The sequence below is a fragment of the Psittacula echo genome (genome assembly GCF_963264785.1).
Source record: "Psittacula echo genome assembly, chromosome: 5".
Classification (NCBI taxonomy): domain Eukaryota; kingdom Metazoa; phylum Chordata; class Aves; order Psittaciformes; family Psittacidae; genus Psittacula; species Psittacula echo.
In genome coordinates this window covers 4,235,155-4,258,481 of record NC_137739.1, presented here as the reverse complement: position 1 = coordinate 4,258,481, position 23,327 = coordinate 4,235,155, and the positions used below count along the sequence as shown (strand labels likewise).

The 23,327-nt window shown below is 40.1% G+C and overlaps 1 protein-coding gene across 1 annotated transcript in view; it reads left to right on the top strand.

Moving 5' to 3' along the window:
• Nucleotides 1-23,327, top strand: part of SDK1 (sidekick cell adhesion molecule 1) — a gene marked incomplete at both ends in the record, with an annotated part of 410,080 nt that overhangs the window by 314,214 nt on the left and 72,539 nt on the right. The window contains 5 exons of the mRNA XM_080619378.1: nt 2,830-3,021; nt 5,208-5,329; nt 13,462-13,571; nt 16,010-16,160; nt 18,345-18,582. Of these exons, the coding sequence (XP_080475504.1) occupies nt 2,830-3,021; nt 5,208-5,329; nt 13,462-13,571; nt 16,010-16,160; nt 18,345-18,582 (813 nt within the window). The remainder of the gene's footprint in view (nt 1-2,829; nt 3,022-5,207; nt 5,330-13,461; nt 13,572-16,009; nt 16,161-18,344; nt 18,583-23,327) is intronic.

Sequence of the window (23,327 nt, the reverse complement as noted above, 5' to 3'; positions counted from 1 at the left end):
CACCTATTCTGTTCTCATTTACACTGAAGCCAGAGGAAACACTCTCAGTGCAGGCTGTGGGCTCCCCCGTGCACATTTCTGGCAATGCTCACATCTGTAAAACAGCGAGCACATTTTTACCAACCACATGTCCTAAAGTCCTGCCCATCTGTCAGTCATTGTGGCTTAAGTGCTACTTGGGGGTATGGTGGATGTTGTTCTTTTCCTTCAGCATATTTTCTTGTGGTTTTGCTGTGCATGATTACATTTGGCTTTGTGTCTGCTCTGTGTGTATCTGTTTTCTATTTGCATTTTTTTATATGACTAGAATTTAACTGTACATTTGGGACTGAAATATCCAACAGTAAATGATGCCTCTTTGCCTTGTGTTCAATTTCGATATGAAGTCAGGATATTTTTCTTGGTGAATATTTTCTCAGAAAATAAATACATAGAAACTATATACCTAATGGGCAGGAAAGCTGGGTCTCATCCCTGTGGTCACAAGGGAGAAAACAGAATGTTCAAAGAATAGTTGCCAACATTTGATGTATATCCAAATATTATCTAGACATGAGAGAAGACATCTCAATCACTTCATATTGCCTAGTGCATGGTGGATGAAACTTTCTGTTGTTCATAAGGCACAAATGGATAGAGAGAGCATTAAAAATTCCCTGCTTATTTGCTTCTGGTTATTTATTGCTTTGAGCAACCTGTTTTGTTTTATTCTGAGGTGACACTCCTCGATTCCCTCTGCCAGCCCATGTGTAGGGTTCACAGCAGGCATAGCCAGGTCACCCGCAGCTCCCAGGCAGACAGATGAGCTGCATCATGGCCCTTGCCCAGCCTCTGCTCTATCCATGGCTGCACATGGATGTTCTGCTGGTTGGGGACACAGCTGCTGGGTTTGTGTCCTCTGTTGGGAAGTGGAGAGATGTACAACTGCACCTTCCCCAGACTTTTCATTCTTCCACATTGCCCACAGGTTCTGAAAGAAAGGGTGTAGGAGGGTGATCATCATTCTGTTTGCAACTCCTTCATGCCTCTTCACTGAGCATCAAATAGAGTGAACAGCCACCCTCCACCTTTCTGTTTGCTCTCTGTTAAGAAAAGCAGTAGTGTCCTTAAACATTGTCATAAACTTCATATAGACTATAATTTTGCCTGTACTACATAAACTCTGATCACTGGTAATCAATGCTCAAGCCTTTTCAGAGAGCATCAGAATGCCGCAGTATCGCCGAGATACTGGTAAATTACTGACTTAATCAAATCCCATTCAGACACTTGCTTAAAACTGGTTCCAGATGAGCATTCAGGAGTTTTTCCCTTTCCCCCAGCTAGTGCAGTCACACAAGCAGTCGCAGTGAAGTATCACCTCTCTGTATCTCTACCCTGTACCTGAAGCATAATTAGTGACTATGTGAGCACTCTGAGCCCATTTTTCATGCAAAATTAGATTAGCATGAATCCTTGTCAGTGACGGCAGCTAGCTTAGAGGAAGGATAACAGCTCACACCTCTTAAACTCAGAGAAATATTTGTCTCACCATGCTTTTGGAGTTCATGAGATGATGTTTCCTTGTTGATTAATGCCATAAGGTATTTTGCTATGACAATTTGTATATGTTAATCAGCTTGTCATGATATTTTTAAAGATAAAAAAACCCCTCAAGCCCCCCAGCTGGGCTGAATTCCTCACCTTAGATGATGAGAACAGGAACCCAGTAGGGAGTTTCTCTAGCCAGCTTGCCGCGTGCATGGTTCACTCAGTGGGGTTCCTTTCTGTTAGTCCTTTTCACTCACTTCCATTTCACAGGCATTCAGGAGCTGTGTTGTGGCTTTCCCCCCCCGAGTCAAATCACAAAGAAAGCTGCAATCAGACAAACTTTTCAGACAGTCTTTCTGGAGGCTGGCACAGTCAGGTTCAAATGGGTTCAAACGAGAATAAAGTGGGGCTGGGCAGGAGGAGGACAAGCAGATTTGGAGGTAAAATTGAGCAAATCAGCCAGTAGAAAGTTTCAAAAGTTCTTGGAAGGCAAATGGTTAGAAAAGTGACAAAAAGGAAAGCCTGGTTATGAGAGAAGAATAATACGGAGGTCAAGGTGAGTCAGTTTTGGACAATACATGGGCTACACTCTGGTTTTGAAAGAAAGGATAATGATTCACCCTGCTGAAAGATTTGTGCAAGGAACAATCAGTGGGAAGTAGAGGTTTTTCAGTTCCTAGAAGATTTCCACAATGTTCCTGCCTGATTGTTATTGTCAGATTTGTAAGTATTTCTAGATATACAGCAGCAAAGGTTTACTTCAGCCTGGAAGGGGGATAGCCGTACTAAGCACATACAGATTTTTAATTAGATATTTCAGCTGGTGACAAGATGTTGTATTTTCCAGTGTTTCTTCCTATTTGTTTCATAGAGTTCACAGAATGAGAGACCACCCTTCAGAGAGATTATCCCCAGATTTTCTAGCCAGTTCGTAGCAAGCACTTTATCATCATAAAAAGAGACAGTCTGTTGAGACTCCCATGTTCTCTTCCATCTGTAATCTGGTGGGTAGATGATACCAGATGGGGTACCTACATCAATTGTGTATTGAAAATAAGAAGATTAGAAAAAATACTTGGGTATTGTAGCCAGTGTTTACTTCAACCTTTTCTTCTGCTTATAAAAGGTGACCACAATGGAGTAGAGTAAGAAATAAGTCACACCAACATGGATCACAAGCCAATCTTGCAGATGAAGGAATTTACCAGTTTCTAGGTTATTGTGCAACTGTGCTTTAGAAGAAAAACTAGAGCCCACCACTGCTCAGAGCCCCCTGACTTCTGTGTGATTGCTTTTCAGGATACCAGATCTCCTGGGAGGTGTATGGCAGGAATGAGTCTCGTTTTGCCCGCATGCTGCCTAACACCACGCTGGAGTACAAGATCACAGGGCTGTCATCACTCACTACCTACACCATTGAGGTGGCAGCTGTGACTGCAAAAGGGAGTGGATGGGTTACGTCTTCCACCATCTCTTCTGGTGTGCCCCCAGGTTGGTGAAACTGCATGAAATAAGTTAAAATAGGGCTGTTCAGCCTGAAGAGGAGAGGCTGCGTGGAGGCGTCATAGCAGCCTTCCAGTATCTGAAAGGGATCAAAAAGAATGCCAGAAAGGGACTATTCATCAGAGACTGTAGTGATAGGACAAGGGGTGATGGGTTTAAACTTAAACAGGGATTTTAGTTGGACATAAGGAAGAAATTCTTTACTGTGAGAGTGGTGAGGCACTGGAACAGGCTGCCCAAGGGGGTTATGAATGCTCCATTCTTGCCAGTGTTCAAGCCCAGGTTGGACAGAGCCTTGGTCGGCATGGTCTGGTGTGAAGTGTCCCTGCCTATGGCAGGGAGTTGGAACCAGATGATCTTAAGGTCCTTTCCAACCCAAACCATTCTATGATTCTTCAAGTTTCTGTGTTCCAAAGATCACAAATTATTTTGATTCAGTAATAATAAAAATGGGTTTATTTATAAAACATTGGAATTCTTTACACCAATTTCAATTTCAGAACAGGTGAAAAAGTTAACATGAACAAACTTGCAATTTGAGATTACCAGAAAGTTTAGGTTGTTTAATACAAATACAAAAAAAGTTACGGGGTGGCAGAAGGAATGGACAAAGTAATAAAGTGGATACCATACAAAAATCTCTTGACATTTACAAAGTAACATAAGAATGTACCTGAATCATCTGAAAAAGTGTTGCTTTGGGGGAGAAATAGAGTTTGTATAAGGGAAAGGTTTTTTCATTTCTATGCTGTATAGCTTATGTCGCCTATGAGAGGTCACTTGTATAAAGAAACTAAAATCTTATTTACAAGATTAGGGAGTTGTGGCCCAAGAAGGATTTGGGAGGAGGTTGTCCTGTGCCGCATTGTCTGAGTTACCATTTGGGCACCTCTAAATTCAGCCTTGTTTGCATTTTGGTTTTAACATTCTACCCTCTCCCTCAACCAGTCTAGAAAGGAAACTGAAAAGCCAATTCACACAAACAAGCAGTTTCAGTTAATGTATAGGTTATAGAAGTAAAATTTTCCAAAGTGGAGCAGTTACTATTCATCACTAAGGGTAATCCACTTTTTACCTTTTCCGGTATTTTTGAACTTTTCTGCATGTCTTGAAGTATGTTTGCCTTTCTTTTCCCTAATCACAGGTAATTGTGACAAGCTGTAGACTGGATCAATGCCATGCTCCCTGTTGTTAGCCAGATAACAGCATTATCCTACTTGGTCAGGGTTAGTTTATTGATTGTAGTTCCCACAAACTTGAAGTAAGAATCAAGAAATACTGTGGATTTGTGCAGACTTGAAGTATATGCCAAAAAGCTGCTTATTTTTTACCTGTTGCATTTGCACATAGTGCAATATTATGAATAATTACTGATAATTGGTAAGTAATTTCCATTACTTACCAAAGCAGATACTATTGGGAATTTATTCTAAGCAATCTATATTTAATCTCTTTGCTGGGCTTGCTTTTGTTGATAATTCAGATAATATTAAAAATGTACATACTGCTGTGAGCTTGACTAATGGGAAGGAAAAATCTGATTGAGGCCACAGGTTCTTCTTTGTAGAAGGTCACCCTCTTTATCTGGAACAGAAATTAAACAACAACAACAAAATCTACTTTATTCAGGCATGAGAAATGCTCTCTAAACCCCATCTATTATAGGCTAATGGTAGTATCACAAAGTCTTCCCCATACACTACACTAAAATTAGAGCCTTAATCTGCTGTTAATACATCATAGTTGTATGTACTCTAAGAAGTAAGTAAAAATTATTGTCATTTTATTCTGGAGAAACAGAAGTACAGTGGAATTAGGTGACCTGGTGAGTGACTGGCAGATCTGGAATTGGGAAGTACCTTCCTCCCTGAACCGCCTCGCTTTGTCACTTGTGCAGCTTCTCTAAAAGAGTAGTAGTAATCCTGTAGATGAGCTCTTTCATTTCTCATTTGATCTGTAAAGATGTGGTGTGTGTCCAGAGCAGCAGAAAGAGTAATGCTGTAATAGTCTACCAAATATAGTAATAGTCTACCAAAAAGAAAAAACTCACAACTATTTGTTCTGTTGCAATTGTTACCAAGGTATTTTATATGCTGAAAACTGAACATCAGCCTGTGTTACAGGGCCCTAAACAAAGAACTTTTCCACACTTATTTACATTTCTATTTCTTCAGAGCTTCCAGGTGCTCCATCCAACCTAGTGATTTCCAACATCAGCCCTCGCTCTGCCACTCTTCAGTTCCGGCCAGGCTATGATGGCAAAACCACCATCTCCAAGTGGATAGTGGAGGGCCAGGTATGTCCCTGACAAAAAGCTCTTAATTAAGTTTCAGAGGGGTTAAAAAGGGTCTAATTAGTGAATTGCTGTTTGGTTACAGGTTTTGTTTAACTTTGGATCAAAGCTCTTCAGTAAATGGCCTGGTGGTAGCTGTCCAGGGGGACCTGGAAAGATTTGAATGTGGGGGAGCTTGCGAGGCTTAGCTGAGAAATGTCTGTGTGGTAGCCAGTGACAAAAGGGACATATGAATGCTGTAACCTCTGTTCAAAAGAACAAAAGAAAAATGTTTGGTATTTGTATATATATGTGTGTGTGTGTGTGAGAATGCTTATCCTTTAAATAATGCATATGGATTTTTGTAAAGTAGCTTTTAAGTTCAGAATAACATCAGATGCATCATAAGCAACACCTACAGCAGAACTTCAGTCCATCCATTTATTTAAAAAAGGATTTGAAACCTGTGTTTAGGTTCTGTTGGGTGTATTTTCAAACCAGATGCAAACCTGGAATTATTATCTCAGACAGGCAGAGGTATAGGAAGAATTGCACTGAACAGTAAAGATACCATTATTCATGAGACTGAGTGTATTTTTCTATCTTGTAATGAAATATACTGAGGTTTTCTATCCAGGCTTCTATATATGAATAGGGTGAATTCTCTTCTTCATCAGCTTTAAACAATATCCCTCTTTCTGCTGTCATTATGCCTTGGGGGAGTTACATATTCCTCATTTTTTCTCCTGACAGATGAGCTTTGCTTCTTCATTCCCACCCACAGATCTTTATAAATAATCTGTTTTTAAAACCAAATGTTGGACTTCTTAAATCATCGTCACCACTTCGACATGTTGATACAATCACTTTACTTGGTAATGAGATTGTTGTGAACAAGTTGGTACATTCTGTACCATTTACATACACATTGCATATAACAGAATCAAACACTGAAATCCTGTAATATGGTGGCTTGGCACATTTTGAGAAGCATTTTTGTGATGGATAAATTGTTGTTGCTAGGAATTTGTTAATTCTGTGAGTTTCAGAGCACCACTGAAGTGAAATGAATGCTTTAAAACTGCAGTAATAATTCCCATTAAGTTCACCTGCATGCTTGAAGCGTCCCAGGTACAAATAGGGTTTGAAGGATTCTTGGTGTGGGGGGAGGAAAGGGTGATCTTGTTCACAAACCCTCATCATCATCTCATGCGTTGCTAGAAAAGTCAAGGGCTTAGTGGTTCTGATAGATCCTGGATCCAGGAGTCTTTGCTCCATTTGGGGAAGGAGCATAGCAAAATCTTTGTGGAGCCTGGGAAGTTCTTTTCACCAACTACCCTGCAAGTTTCTCTGCGCTGTACCTCATTAGCTTTGGCGTAACAAGAAATGGTGTTCCAAGTGGATTTAATTAAGCAGGCAAAAGAGTAATCTTGCTCCCATGATTAACAAAAATCTTTTCAGATATACAGGTAAATTGGTGACTCTTTAAGGATATAGCAAATCTTGTTCCCAGCATGACAGCTACAAAACCACCTTTGTTCACAGCCCCTTTCTGCCAGCACTCAAACTCTCTCTCTCTTAAAGTGGCATTTCACAGCACCCTTAGCCAGTCTAAACCAGAGCTCCCATTCCCTCTCCTCATCCTCATCACTCTTGTAATGACTTTCTTACTCCTGCCTTCTGCACACACCAGTTCTGGTGTGATCGTACCCAGAGCTGCTACGAGACTTGATCCAGCCAAGAACAAATGAGTTGCAGACAGTTCAACTCTGCGCAGGCTGTGTGTGATCAGAAGAGCACCATTACAAGGGGAGGGAGTGAGAACATGGTAGTGGGAGCAGAGATGAGGGCAAAGATGACATTAATCTAAGCTGCCTTGAACCTGCCTTCTGGACTTCACAGGTTTCCTTGCCTACCTTTCAAAGACACGCAAGCTTTCATAAAACAGCTGCAAGTCACACCCCAGTGTTCACTTTTGCCTTTCATGTAGTTTGTTGTAAGCAGCTAAATATCTGTGCTGGGATGCAGTCTATTGGTGCAACACCTTTATTTTATCGTAGACAACCATAACTGTTCCTTAGGACCGCATTAGATAGGAGGGCAGTAGCTATACCCAAGCCACCACCAAGCCACCATACAGAAATATAGGGAGGATGTTTTTTCCTTCTGAGTCTTATTCACTGGCCCATGTACAGCTTTTAATAGCAGTGTTGTGTTTCATGCCTTAGCATTAAATTAAAAGCCACTTAAGGTGTGGTTTTGCATACTATGATTTTAAAACAGGTGGAATTGCCAAGTATTAGGATCACAATTAACTATTAAAACACTAATCTGTATGTTCTACATTGCAATTAGTCAGTCGAATTAGAGAGTAAATAATCTGTCCAAGCAGGTACAGGCACTGCAACTCCATTCACAAATGTTTTCACCATTAGCTTTTGTGAAAGCTTGCAACAAGGTGCACAGTAGCTGAAAACAGCTAATAGATTGCGAAAAAGTATGTTGCAGTTTACTAAGTCCTTGTGCAGCATGACCTTTCCTGGAAGGAGGAGAAGTAGATTGATCTCACACACAGGTCTGTTCCCTCTGCACTGTACTTCTACTGTCGATGGGTTCAATATAAAGCATGACCAACAAATAGCTGGTACTGTCTTGCATTTATCTGGGATCTGACTGTGTGGCCAGGTGATAGCTTTCCATTGGACATTCCTTATATACTGTCTTCTCTTCCATATCTACTGGGAATACATTCTTTATGCTGAATGTCCAAGTCCTTACAGGCAAATTTCAGCTATTTTATATTCACACACACAAACAGCCTGCCACCAACATGTTTTTCTTTATTCCTTTATGTGGCATGAAGCTTCCTTGATAAGGGCAGGTGTAGAATACTTGTAGGCAAGTATTCCATTTTGGCTAAGTGCCATTTCTGAAGTCTGATACTTCATGAACAATTTGTATGAAAAACACAGCTGGGAATTGCAGATGACGTGAAATTTTGTACATCTGGTCTTGGCTTCTGCTTTTTGTGCTGGGGTGTAAATTCACAGGGGCCACTGTGGAACTAATTCTCAATTATGTCAGTGAGCATGAGGGAGAATCAGGTCTTTAAGATTTTAGTGCTGGTAGATACCGAAGTATCAAGCTTTAAAAAAATCCTGTGTCTGTGTTTCCATTGAAGCTGCATTTTGTACTTCTGAAGGGATTTCTTAAACATTAGGCTGGTTTTTTTCCATCTTTCAATCTAGACTCTGAGAAGTGGAGGAAACTGGATTTCCAGAGGGCTAAAAAAAAATGTACCAATGCTATTTAAAGAAGATTTCTAACATTATTTTTCCATTACATACAGTATAATTTAAAGAGAAGAGGGTGTAATGTAATATAAAGGTTCTGCTGAGACTTGTTCAGAGGGACCAGCAGCAGCTGTCTTGTGGCATTGACACTCACGGGTAATGTGTTCATCCCCAAAGAATTCCAGTAAATCCTTCCAATCATCTTGTACTCTCAGATGCAGTTAGACTATATATTGCTGATATTTTTTCTGGCAATTTTCAGCCAAGCGTGACTATGAATCCCTGCTGCTGTTCATGTGGTTTCATGTTTGTAGTCTCTGTCTGCTGCAATCCAGTTTCAGCTTATTCTTTGCACACTGGATTTTTCCTGGGGTTTTGTCAGGAGAAGTGCATAAATGACATCATCATGAGTGCCCCTTGATGGGTGCTCTGTCCGCAGCTTGGGCCTTTCCAGTGGCTGATTAGAAAAGCTGGGCTAACTTCTGAGTTTGGAGTGGTTTTTGGTGATTAATGCTGCTGTGCAGACAGCAGGTGACCTGTGGAATGGCTGAAGGTTGCTTAGGAAGAGGTATTGCAAGTCATAAAGCCATGAGTATATGCAATAATATGGAGTGGTTTTGCTTAAAGCCTTTCTGCTGTTTTTAGAGAGGTTTTTTATGAATATCATGGTTAGCAGAAGCAGAGTTTCAGCATAGTAAAACCTTTAAAGTATTATCACTGTATTCACTTGTAAAGCTGTGAGTTTGGAAAGACGTCGTAACTTTAACCATGAATTGATTTGGTTTTGTGGGTTAAGTCAGTGACCCAGACAGGCTTCATCCATTGTCCAAGGTGATGTTTCTTGGTGTGTCTTGTTTTACTTTGGAGCTGGTAAATAAAGTGTCTGAAACTCTTGACGATTTTATGCCTTCGCCAGTCTTTAAATCAAAAATGGCTGAATCGATTTAAGGATTTTGTAAGTTAAAAAATAGCACCCAGGCTGACACCCTGTGAACCGGATTTCTCCCAAAGTAGCTTCAGACTGTGAGTTATGGACCTCTAAAATGAAAACTGTGACATATCTTGAACTATAGTAGAACACAGGGTACCTCTATAATGTACAGAAACACTGTGTTTTCCTTTCTTGCAGTTAGTACTTCATAACTGGTCAAAATTTTGGAAGAATTACAGTCTTCTACAAAATATCACAGCAAATGAATTTTTCGTTCCAAATTTTAATTGTTTTGGGTTTCTTTTAAGTCACATGTCTGCAGTTTTGCTCATCTAGTGCATTCCATCAGAAAATGTTGAGTTGCTTTATAAAATGTGTACTGTTTTCCTTTCTGGAGAAGCTAATGCATGGAGAAGGGTTCTGCCATCACTCCCAGGGTTGTTTTATACTACCTCATTTCTGTAATAGTAAATGAATATGCCCTTTTATTGAATGTAGTGCCCTCAGAGATGGGAATGGATACATGCTAACTTGTGGTGGCTGATCATTATGAAGAGTTATATGAAGTGTCACAGTGGACATAGGTGTTTTCATTGTGGCAGTCCTGACGCCTCCTGGGGATTGTGGCCCTATCGTACAGAGAACTGTGGAGATGCAGAGTACATTCTTAAGGAGTTCTAATGCCAAGAGTAACAGAAAAGCAGTTGGTGTTCTCATCTGCCTCCGAAACCAATGCACACATGTGCATCTCTCAACAAGCATGATCCTCTTCTGAAGTTTGCATACAGTGTTATCCAAAAAACAGTTCCAAGAAAGAAGCCTCTGACTTTATTCTATGCAGAGCAGCTCACAGTGGACTCTCTTGCTCCTCAAAGGACTCTGTTATCTTTACCACTGCCCATAGTTTTTTTTGCCCCATGGGAATCTCTTTGTACTCGGATTCTTGAAACTGGTATGTTTCCTCTGATCTGACATCAGAGTGTTTCAGCAGAAATAATTTCCTTTTGATTGAAGAGCCTGAAATTGGAATCTACTATAGATCGTGTGGAAGTTAAAAATATAGAAGTCCATCACTGAAGGTTCCTTTTTTAAGACTCATTTCTCAAATTATTGCTATAAATGAAGCTGATTTTGAGTAACATTGACCTAGAATTGCTTGGCTGTACAAGGCAGAGGTCATGCAGTAGTCCCCAGGCTGTTCACCAAGCTGCCCTAGATTCGCCCTTTAATCCTCCCCACACAAGCAGCACTCTCTTAAAACATACTGCTGATTTCAGTATGAGATCTAGCCCGCTGAGTTAGTTTCCCAAATGCTGGAACCAGATCCAGGGGACATTACAAGGTATTATTCTAACTAAAGCAAGTTCCCAGTATATTTTTCTTAAGGTCTTTTGCTGAGTCACAGAACTATACGTGTGGTTGATTGTTTTGCTGCCTCTCCATCACTATGATTTGGCAGAAAATAAGTCTGAAAGCAGTTAATGGGGACTGTCAGCACTGATGCTTTGCCCCAGGGTCTCCCACCTCCCAGTACAGGTAGTGGCCACCAAAGCTTGGGAGCAACCAATGTGAAGGGCTTGGCTGGCATCTGCCGTTTCCTCATAGGCTGCACCCATCATTCTTACCAGGAAGAGCATTCACAACCAGAAAGCTCTCCCCTGGAATAGCTTTTGAGGGATTTGCCATAGTCCTGGGCACATGGAAGCTTTTGCTGCTTCTCAATCAGTAAAAAACCTTAATCTTTCCACCTTTGCAGCCAGCTGGTAAATGTCTAGCTGCAAAGCAGGTGGGGTGGGGGTTGGAGTTTGGACACCTCTCAAGCTTGAGTCGATGTCAATTGTTCACAGCCTTGTGGGCCTCTGGGTCTGAACCATGTGGTCCTTAATGGGTATTAATGACCTGCCTGCTGCTGCATGACAATTGAAACCTGTGGTCTTTATTTTTTCCATTTTTTTTTTTTATTTTTGCTATGCAAGAAATACTTTAATAAGCTCTTACTGTTCTTAGAATACAAAAGGACAGCTACCTCACTACTGGAGATTATTTGCTGCCTCCAAAGCACTGAAGATTATTGCTATAGAATTACTGCAGCACTTCAAGGTGATGTTGTTAAGAGCAAGGAGTTTTGCAAAAATAAGCATTTACTATAGACATTTTAAAGTATTAATCAAAAACTCCGTCAATAAGAAGTGTTTTCTGTTTCCTTTACTGAGATCAACCTTCACTTCGTTTCTTTGTTCAGATAGGGTGTTTTTAAAAATGCTCTTTATCATCTCTGTGTTCTCTGGGTTCAGTTTAGGGCTATTCTGTTTCACTGTGCAGACCTGTCTCAAATCTACTAAAACTTATGGAGCTCAGTTGGGACTGGGAATTTTGAAAGGCTCATAATCTTCACTGACATCTATTCTATATGTTGTTTGGTGCGTGGCAATGTCCTTTGTAACCAAGAAGACTGAAAGGCCCATCCAGACCTATGCAACCACATACCTTCATGAAAGCAGTCCTTTCCTAGAAGATCACAGAGGCTTCTTTTCATAGTGCAATGCAGAACTTATTTCTTTGACCTAAATTTTCCTTGTGTCATTTCTTCATGCACAAACATAAATATGTAGGACATCAAGTCCTGGGTGAGCAAAGAACTAAAACATCTATAAATAAATCAGGCTGCTTCTCCTGAAGGGGGAAAAAAAACCAGAGTGAATGAAACCTAATTTTTGATTTGAAGTACTTGGGGTATGTTGGCTATTGAGTGCTCTGACAGTGTCTATGGCTGTAACCAGTATACAGAACTCGTAAGGGATCTGTTTAAAAAAGATCAAAGGAAATAGCTCTTTACACAGTGGGTTGTGAGCTTCTGGATTTGTTGGTACAGCAGTCTGTGGGAGCAGATAGTGTCACTAGGTTGAAAAAGGATTAGGCATCTTCATGGATAATAATAAGTCTGTAAATAGATGCTAAAGGGAATAGCTGTCTATGTACCCTCTAATATCCTTCAGTCCATGATTGTGGATACCAGAGTAGGGAGAAGGAATTGCTCTACAGGTACTGCCCTTTGTGCAATGGTTGAAACACCAGAGCAAATGTACATAGTGCTAGGGAATTCTCCTGGTGAGTGTTTTTGAGGATCCCCTGTCTTTCAGCACTTATGAATCTCCAAAGTAAAGCCCAGCCTCTACCACATCTCTTCTGTCTCCTCCACACCCCTGTGTGCTCTTACGCACAACCCTGCCTACTGATGCTGCCATAGTCCAGGGTGCTCAGTCAGACTCTGGTCTTCATATCATGCCTTATTGACTTCCTTTTAAGTTCTCATTCAGCTTCATTTTATCTCTAGAAAGCTGTATGGAAAGTAATACTCTCAATTCTCATCGCTGTTTTGTCCCTTTTAACACTGCCATAGCTGAGGGACTGTGTTGGGCAACATGTTGTGATTAGTTAATACAAAGGATTGCACATGGAAAAATCTTGTCTAAGTGCAGACCAGCAGATAAGGATAAAACACTTTTGTTCTTTGACTTTGTTCTTCTTTCTCGATCTTCATTTCTGTGGCATTTTGCCTCCATTGAGACTTGCTTAGTATGCATCAGTTCCTGCAAGTTATTAGCAAGGCTATTTTTCATTTCCTTATATCACTACTGAATGCTTTTCTATTGTGCCAGTGAGATTGAACAGGGTATTAGTGCTCTCATGGTGATTTTTTTGGGATAGATCTTACCAGAGGATCCTAGTGAAGTCCCAACAGGTACAAGGAAACTTGGCTGTAAATAGCTAGCGCCTTGTCATATAAAAATTACTATTAACTAGGTAATACGCCTTTAAAAGCATTTGTCCTTCCACTGCTTTGATGACAGACCTTCTAAAAGAGGTTATATATATAATCATTTATCTGTATTTATTCTGCTTTGTGTTCCTTCTGACCTTTCCATGTATAGGTTGGTGTACTGGATGATGAAGAAGAGTGGGTGAGCCTTTGTGAGGTTGAGAATGAACCTGATGCTCAGATGCTAGAGGTACCAAACCTTACTCCTTACACTCATTACAGGTAAGAACAGCAGGTAATTAGCTGCAGCATGAAAAAAAATTAGTAAATAGCAGCATGGAACGGCTTTCCTAATCAGAAACATCTGGTTGTGGTTTATATTCTAAACAAAAGGGAAAAGCTTTGCTGTTCTCGTAGTTTATACTTAAAATTACTCACCTGATATTGTTAATTGCAATTTACATACAATACAATACATTTCATAACTTTAAAAGGAAATCCAAGTGCACAGTGAAATGCTTTTATGGATAACTGATATCCTGTGGCTTCCCTTATCTAAGAGGTTACACACCAGTGTAACATCAGTCAGTGACAAATCAATTGTGATTAAACTGATGCAAACTTGTGATTACATATTTATGTCGGTTTAAACATAATTTGATTGATTTAGCTTGATTTGATAACATCAGTTAGATGAAACCTTTGTTTATAAGAATTTACCAAGTTAAGCTGAATAGATATATACAGTGCTTAATCTGATTCAAGTGAATTTACATTATGGGTGCACCCCAGTTAAATGAGATTGATTTCTAAATCAATTTGACTCAAGTGATATGTTGCTTTAATATAGACAAGATTTGAGCATTTGAGTGACTTAATCCCAATGGAAAATACTTCCATGAAATAGTTTCATGAAATATCATGGAATAATGTGAAGGCTGGGGTTGCAAGGAGGTATAGTGGCAAGTGTTACATCGGCTTACTAAAATCTTGCCCATTTTGCGCTGGTTGTAGCACCTTTTAGCTTGCCAATGTGATGTTGTGAGCTAGTACTAGGTACAACCAAGTAAAACTCATGTGACTTACAACTAATTCAGTGCTGGTACACTAATTTCTTCCCTTTGTCAGCAGCATAGAATATTAAATTTCTCACAGACTCTCCACTGAAGTGATTTTAAACCTCATCCTCAAGAGCTAAACATTTTATTAAAAGCTCTTTGAAAGTTTTTGAATGTGAGCAGAGATTTCTGGTGCAGAGGTTTAGAAAAATGATCTTCAGGTTGAGAAGATTTTCTTCTCATAAATGTGGATCCTTAAAGCTGAAAAGGCAGAGGTGAATAGTTAAGTGCAGTCGAATCAGAATTCAGCAGTCAGTGTCCATGCAAAATAGGCCAGGCTTGCACATCTAGCAGGTGATGGAGAAGTGTCTTTGGGATAAAAAATAATGAGGAAGTATATGAGGCATTCAGGGTGGTTGGGTTTTTATATTGTTAAACTTCTTGGTTTATTTTACTGCTACATGTCATTTCTGTCTTGTATCCATTGAATTCTGGAGTGATCCCAGTTATGCTGGGAGCTTTCACACTTCCATTTCTCTGATTCTTTCATCATTAATCAGCTCCTTGAATTTTGCCTGGTTTTTTTTCCCTCATGCATGCACAGCTATGAGCTTTTTTTGTTTTCTTTCAGTGTAGAGCAATTTTATGTGATATTTTGAAACCTAGGAAGTTGTTGCCAAATGGATTAGTTGTCTTCTGGTCAACTTCAGTCGTTACCCACTGAGGAAATACATCATAAGTGCTAAATTCTCAGACCACATCTTTATCAACCAGCTTCTTTTCTATATATTATGCCAATGTTTGAGAGTGAACCATAAAAGACAGTATTTATTTAATGTGTTTCCTTTAATGCATTTTCTAGGGAGATCAGAGCAGATAAATAAACACTGTGATGTTGACTAACTCACCCTTTTCCCAAACTCAGTCATGAGGTCCCAAACTGCTGTGTTTAGTATGAACAAGTTAAATATGTATGTGCAAGTGCTGGATACCTGTCATTGCTTATGATGGGTGAGAGTATCTGAAATGTACAGCACGTCTTAATTATTTTGTGCTTCCTAACAAGAAGATTTCCCTAAATCTTTTGTGACCCAGTAGGAATTTCTGTTGCAGAAAAGATCATTTCAAGCAGACAGGGTATTTTTTGAAGGCACATACACGTATTAACTAACTTAATCTTTCTTGTGCAGAAAGGCTGAAAATGCAGCACGGGGATAAATCAGCTTCTTTCAAGCAGTAATTGAGGGGAAATGTTATCACTAGTATATTTTTTATATTGACAGGGAATGAGAATATCTGAAGTTTGATATTTTAATACCTTTCTGAATGTATTGTACAAGCATTGCAAGAGAAGATCACTTACCGCTAGCATAAGCTCATCAGGCTTGGTATAATTAACATAAATTTCTCACACAAATACTGACGTTTCTAATAGACCTTCAGCTAATCTCATTTTCATTTTTTTTAATACCTGAGAGGATCTGAAAGCAGTTACCATAACGCATTCAGCAGTGAATACAAAGGGGACCAGCATGCAACGACCTTTGTGGAATATTTAGAAAGACCTAATTTGTACTTTTCCATCTTTTTTTCTGATTCTGGATAGAGAGGTACCATTCACTGAGCTGTTACAATGTGCACTGCATCTTTTCTCCACTGCAGGTTCCGGATGAGACAGGTGAACGTGGTGGGCCCCAGCCCACTGAGCCAACCCTCCCGTGTCATCCAGACACTGCAGGCCCCACCAGACGTGGCCCCTGGGAGTGTCACCGTGCGCACAGCCAGCGAGACCAGCCTCCGGCTGCGATGGGTGGTGAGCTGGGCAGGGGAACAGGGGCAGAGGGGAGGCAGGGACTGGCACTTCCTCAGGGGGTCAGGCCAGTGCTCCAGAATGCCTTTTCCTTGTGTTCAGCAGAAGGAGTAATAGCAAAATTATTTCCTTTTCAGAATAGTCAGAAATCTGAGACTTAACCTTAAGTGCTTTATTAATCACAGGAATTGCATACTGCCATTCTTCTGCCACTTCATCAGGGGATATACTCTTCCAGTACTTAAAGGGGCCAACAAGAAAGCTGGAGAGGGATTTTTTTTACGAGGGCATGTAGTGACAGGACAAGGGGAAATGGTTTCAAACTGAAAGAGGGGAGATTTAGATTAGACATTTGGAAGCTCTTCACTATGAGGGTGGTGAGGCACTGGCACAGGGTGCCCAGAGAAGCTGTGACTGTCCCATCCCTGGCAGTGTTCTTGTTTGGACGAGGCTTGGAGCAACCTAGTCTAGTGGAAGGTGTCCCTGCCCATGGCAGGGGGTTGAAACTGGATGGTGGATGTCTTTAAGGTCTCTTCCAAGTCAAACCATTCTGAGTCTATGAATATATGCCTCTGTGTAAAACCTTGGCTTTTGAGAGTCTAGTAGCACAGTCTGGGTCAACGTGTGGGACAGGAATGTAACACTTGAGCCAATTTGCAGTTTTCTAGGGCTCAGTTGTTTGCTTTGTACAAAACAGAAGGCACACACCAGCCATTGGCAATCATCCTGCAGATACCAAGCTAACAGTTCCAAGGCAGCACATTACACTCCTGTAGGAACATTATATTTATGTGAAAAGCTGTGGAGTTATGTGATAAAATGTAGAAACAAATGATTAATTGGGAAGTTGCAGTGATTGCTGATATTGTTATGCCCCTTTGACTGTCTCAGTTGCTTGCAGAGCTGCTGCATTGGGATTTACTTGGCAATTAACCTGCTCCAGAATGGTTTTTCTTCTCCCCTGTTAGGCAGCATTTTCCACTGGGGTTATTGTAGTGTGAAGTTGATGAAGCACAGGTTTTCTTTTGCCCAAATGTTAGCTTTTCCATGCATAAACTCATCATGGCTGGAAGTCAAAAAATCAGGCTTAAAAACAAGGGGGTTTTTCTCCTGTCAGAAAGGAAGAATTGCAGTTTTTCAGAGGGACACTCTACTGAAATCTGAACCTTGAAAACTTGAAGGTGTCACCTCACTATCCATAGAAAAGCTGTTTCAGTTCATTTGATAAGACCTGTATCACTCACTTGTGGCTTTACCATGTGAACAACATGCCCACATCATTAAACCTTTGGTACTATCCAGACCTACATATCTCCCATCAGAATTCACTTAAGGTTGTTTTAAGGCACTTCAAAACATTTTTAGGATTATATTTCCTTTCTGTGCTACCTAGAAGCCTGTTTTTTGTGAGTCAAACTGTGCAGGGTTCAGGAGGAGGAACAGCCACAGCTAAAAATGACCTCATACACCTTTTTCATGCTTAATAATATCAGTATTTGAAAGTGCTTAATGTCTTCTGTTTTTCAAGACCCTCCAGTGAATCTGTGTCCCCCTGGGAGCTGGGAATTCCTTCCTTCCTGAAAGATTAAGGGTCACATTTCCAGCCCTACTTACCTGCGGGATAGTCTTCTAAGCTGTGAAATGTTAATGTGTATCAAACCTTCCCAGTGACGCAGAACTGAATCTCAGCCATCCATGGCATCACATAGTTTAACAGGGGAAAAACTCTAAACTTCATGAAGTAGGCTAATTATTTCACATTTTAATCTCTGAAATTGCTTGGGGAGTTTAGAATACCAGAAGAAATCTCTGCTGATAAATGGGTAGGCAGAGAATCAGTAAAAACTCTACGATAAATGAATTTGTCACATGCTTCAGCAATTTATCATTCATTTCCATAATTAATCACAAAGCTCTGAAATACATTGTATTCATATCACCTCTGTTGCTACACCCACTGCAAATGGCATATGTGTTTGGTAAAAATAAGGAAAAAATTAAAAAGAGAATTTCAAGCAACAGAAATTTAGAGATCCTGAAACATAAAGAAAACAGAAAATCAGCCTCTTGATCCTTTTGGCTTTCCTATAGCCTTATATGAGTTCAGGCATCCTTGGTATATAGTTTGGAAAGCCCTGGCACTGTGGTCTGTATAGGAATATTGTCCTTTTCTTTGTCATTTGCCAGCCCCTCCCCGACACACAGTATAATGGCAATCCAGAGTCAGTGGGGTACAGGATAAAGTTCTGGCGTGTGGATGTGCAGTCTCCCGCCCTCATGAAGGTTATTAATGACCGCTTGGAAAGAGAGTGCACGATTGAAGATCTGGAGGAGTGGACAGAATATGAACTGCAGATCCAGGCTTTCAATGCCATTGGGGCAGGACCATGGAGCGAAGTAGTGAGAGGTCGTACACGGGAGTCTGGTAAGTCAAAGCACTGTAGCTGCTATGAAGGGCAAATCTGAACTTCAGTGTTTTCTGTCCTTTTGTTCTTGGTTGGTTAGTTGGTTTCAGGTGGGGTTTTTTGCTTGTTGATCCATTAAATCTAAAATGAAAGGAAAAAGATCAATCTCTAGTTGCACTGAAGGCAAAAAGACATATAGACATTTGAAAGTGTTATTTACTTCTTTTATTCCTACCCTGCTTTATTGCATAAACCTGCAGGTTATGTATTTAAAGCAAACAAAACAACCTCTCCCCATTCCTGCCCTCATTTGGCAGCAGTACAGGCAACACAAAGAGAACCTTGTCTGGCTGAGCAGGTCTCTCACACTTCCTCTCCCTCCCCGCTGCACTATTGTCCCTCATTCTCCACCTTTCCCTGTCTGCTTCTAGGCTCAGGAAGATTTTCCTGCAGTTGTGATTATCTGAAATTTAATTTCAAGCACCCAGTAGCTCTAAAATGGCACAAGTTCTTTTAGAAAGCTGAAATAAAATCATTATCTAGCTGAAATAAAATCATTATCTGAGCTTTTGATAGCACATTTTCAAAACTGCCTTCTCAAATTGTGTATACAAGGCTATATAGACATAACCTGCATATAGACCTAGAGCACAAGTACTGTCTTGTCTTGCTGAATTATCCATACTAGCATAGAGACTTCAAATATCAGAAGCAAACTCTCAGTCTCAGAGAACAGTAAATTATTGTTAGCTTAGTAGCAACAGTAAAGACAGATCTTGAGAAGCTGCTCTCCATCTGTTAACTTCCACAAAACCTATTTCCAAACCTACCCTACGTGCACCTGATAAATGAAAATTTATATTGCAAGGGAATAACAAAGTGGATGACATATACGGTTTAAAAGTTTAATCATAAAAACTTGTAGTGAGCTTTAGTTATGCCAGGTTCAACACTGATACTTGTTCTTATTATTTTTTCCCATCTTTCTTCCTGAAATGTGTATTGGAATTTAATCCTATGCATACCCTGCAGTCATAGACACATGTATACGCATGTCTGTGCACTCTGTACCGCGCAGCCTTACTTGGTGGGAAGTGTGAACCCGCTGTACACAGCAGGACTTGGTCTGCTGGTGCAGATAACTACCCTTTGAACTAGCTGAGGAGAAGGCTAAACAAAATCCCTCCCCTCCATTAAAGTGTTGCTTTTGGGAAATACTAATTGAAAAGCTATTGCCAGAGGTATTCTAAACAAGGCATGCTTGTGCTGGAGTTAGAGATAGCGTGACCCAGACAGAATAGTTTTGAAGTGTTTTGTATTATAATAAAAAGATATCTCATTCTCCACTTTCTCCTTTCCACTGTTCTTCAAACACTTCTTTTGAAATGTAGTAAACACTAAGATTAAGTCATTTCATAAAACCTTAGGATTATAGTGTTCTTGCTTAGCATCTGAAGATCAGAGGTTACATGTGTATTTGGCATTTCCTCTAGCAGTATTAAAAGAAGGTTGACTTGAAACTGATAGGAGGAGGCAGACAGAAACCAGGATCAAAATAACACAAAGCTATGATCTAGGCCATAAAGACTCATTTATTTTTTTTCCATGTGTTTTCTTTGATACTAACATCTGATTTCTTGAATAGAGCAAGTCAGGGCTCAGACTTGGCTTTATCTTCTTAGATTTACAATATAGAAGAAGCACTGGCATAGCAGCAAGCTGCATGGGAGAAGTTCAGGGAATCTGCAGTTAACCTGTATGGAGTCAAATGGGGTTAAAATGCAAGAAAAAATATCTAAAGTCAGAGAGAAAGGTCAAAGCACTTTTAGGTCTGTCTTTTGAACTATAAGAACAATTCTCTGTATCGCGTATGTTTTCAAAGTGCTTTAAAAGCAGATGGCTTAAGTATTTCTTTCTCCATTTTATAGATACAGTCTTATAGAAATTGGTTTCCCTGGTGCAGATTGTAAACATCCCTCACAGCTGGCCAGAGGTGCCAGAGGTTATTCACTGGCGGAACTCATGGTTCTGTATTTTACACTGTCCAAAGAGCCTAAGAAGTTAGAGCCCAGGCACTAAATCAGCTCATTGCATCTAATGACAGTGCAGCCACTGGAGTCCAAACCCTTTATTGAAAATAAAACTGTACTTGATCACTTCTCTTTGTTCTGGGATATGTGGTCCTATCACTAATAGCTGAGCAACCATGCTAACAGTAAAGGAGCAGCATGCCCTTACAGGTACTCTCTGGTTTCTGAAGCTGTTGAATATAAAATATATTGAAACTAGAGAAACTATGAGAGAATAAACGATGCTGGAGGTTTTGGTAATCCAGGCTTGAAAAACAGTTGGGAAACCCTAAAATGAAAATCTAGGATAAGAGTTGCAAGTAGCTGAAGATGGAGGGAGATGAATTAGGATTCTTAAACAGGACAGGTTTTATCAATCCAAAATGTTTTATAATGCTAGAAATTAAATAGCTCGTTAAATTTTACAGTATAAAATAACTGCAGAGGAACAAGCTCAGTTTCTGCTCAATAACTGGCATTGTTAGTAGGTACTGTACAGAGAAAGCAAGAAAACACTAAGCCCTCTAATGTATTATAATAACCTTGACAGGGCTTCTTCCTTTTAGGTACAGACCCTCTTATTTTCAAACAATTCATCTCAAATACACCTAACCAGTGCTGTAATATTTTTTGGGCTCCTAGTATTCAGCTATTTAAATGTGTATACACTTGCCTTACAAAAAGCACCTACTATATAAGCATGGTCACATATCCATGGCAAGGATCAATCTCGGGATTTTTCAGAGGCTGACCTTCATGGAGCAGTTACTTTGGTGTGATAAAGCATCGCTTGATAATTCAAATGTGCTCCAATGTCACTATAGGAATTTGTCAGTTTATACAAGCAACGAATTTGGCCTTCAGTAGCTAATTTTATAGGCAAAATGGTTGTGTACTGTAGCTCTGCTGCTTTTGCCATGAACCTTGCTCTAAATTTGCATGTCTTAATTGACATCAGATGTACGATATGCCACTTTAATTTTTACTGTCAAAAAACAGGGATGGATGTCAAGCTAAAATGAGCTGCAAAAGAGAGAACCATTGCACCCCACTAGCTTTCTTAGAAAGCCAGAACACGGGCTGGCTTATTAAAAGCTGCTTTTGGCCCTGTTAGAGACATGAAACAGCAACATTTGCTATATATCAAATGTCAGATGTAGAAAGAGGATGCATGATTTTAGATGCAAACAGGAATAACCTTAAAAACTTGAGTTCTTATTGACATTCCAGTACAAAGCACCAGTAGCTCTATAATTTCTTATGTTTGATCTTCTGAAGTACCTTGTGCAGCTGGCAGTTTGCTGGATTAGCTCATTATTTAGTTTCAGTATTTATGGTTCATTTTGTTCAAGCTTTAAATTTTTTTTTTGGACACTGTAGCTTGGCTTCTGAACTGTTCTTGCAGGTTACTAATGAGAACTCTGCTTTGGAGCTTCCAATAAAGTCTTCAGTGCAACAGTTAAGGAAACCAGCATTACAGAAGGGAGCTTCCAGAGGAAAGAGGGCTCTTTAGGCCTCATTTAAGCCATAATTAGTCTTAGCAAACTATAATTTCTTTGTATCACTATATCCTGAGAGAGGAGAGAGGTCAGAGAAATTAACATTGTGATTCAATTAGTTCTTAAAGGGTTGATCAAAGTCTGTTACTTGATAAAAGCCTAGTAACAATAAGATCCATACTATCACTTGCAGGTCCTGAATTCATACAGCCACATTAGAATAAGATCCTCAACGCTAATACAAGAACTGTATAACTAAAGCACACTCAATGAACGCAAGTTATTTCTGCCATTTAAGCACTGGGCTTAGATTCTTTTCCAGAGAGAAGGGACAGTTAGCTGCTCTGGCTGGCACTAGGAATTAAGAGGAACATGGGCTAATAAATCTTCAGATAGATCATGCTCTCCTTTGTTAGCTTTCGAGTGCCCCTGCCAGCAGCGTGGCTGTACACACACCTCAAAGCAAGCATGCACTCAGGGCACAGCCTCCACCTTCTGTGAATTGGGGAAATCTCAGGGCTGCTGATCAAAGAGGAAAAGAAATATTGGTAAAATAAACTTTTTCTCTCTTCAGAGGCTTCAAACCAGATAAGATAAAAATAAGTATGGCTGGAAAAGGGCTTCTTTCCTCTACACATCCTGGTTTCCTGCAACTCACCTCCACCCTTTCACCAGAAGTAGTGATTCATGTGGGAGTAGCTTTTGTGGAGATCTACAGATAAAGTTATGGCAGCTCTGCAAAGACATTCATGGCTCCTGGCGATCTATTTTCCTTTAACATAATTACATCCTTGTGAGGGATAAATCTAGGGTAAGATTTTTTTGAAATAAGAAAGGGCACTTCAGCATTGGAGTTAGGAAAAGATTGGATTTTAGTCTGCTGCAGTTATGTGCTGGTGCCCTGGTTCTCATGTCCCATATAATTGGTAGCAGGGAAATTGTTTCAGAAATTACCACCTCTGTGGTTAACCTGAAGTGCACAAGGGTTGGGAGTGATACAGTCTGGTTTTCAATTGATATTAATTCTGGTATCACACTTCTTTCATTCATGTTGCTAGGAACTTCAGGAGCTCGCCTTCACAACAGCGGAACTGTTCTTTTATTCGGATAGCCAGGAAAGCATTACTTTTGTCAGTGATTCATGCTCTTTTTTGTGATATATTCAGGACCTAATCAAGCCTTAAGGGCTCATGTAAC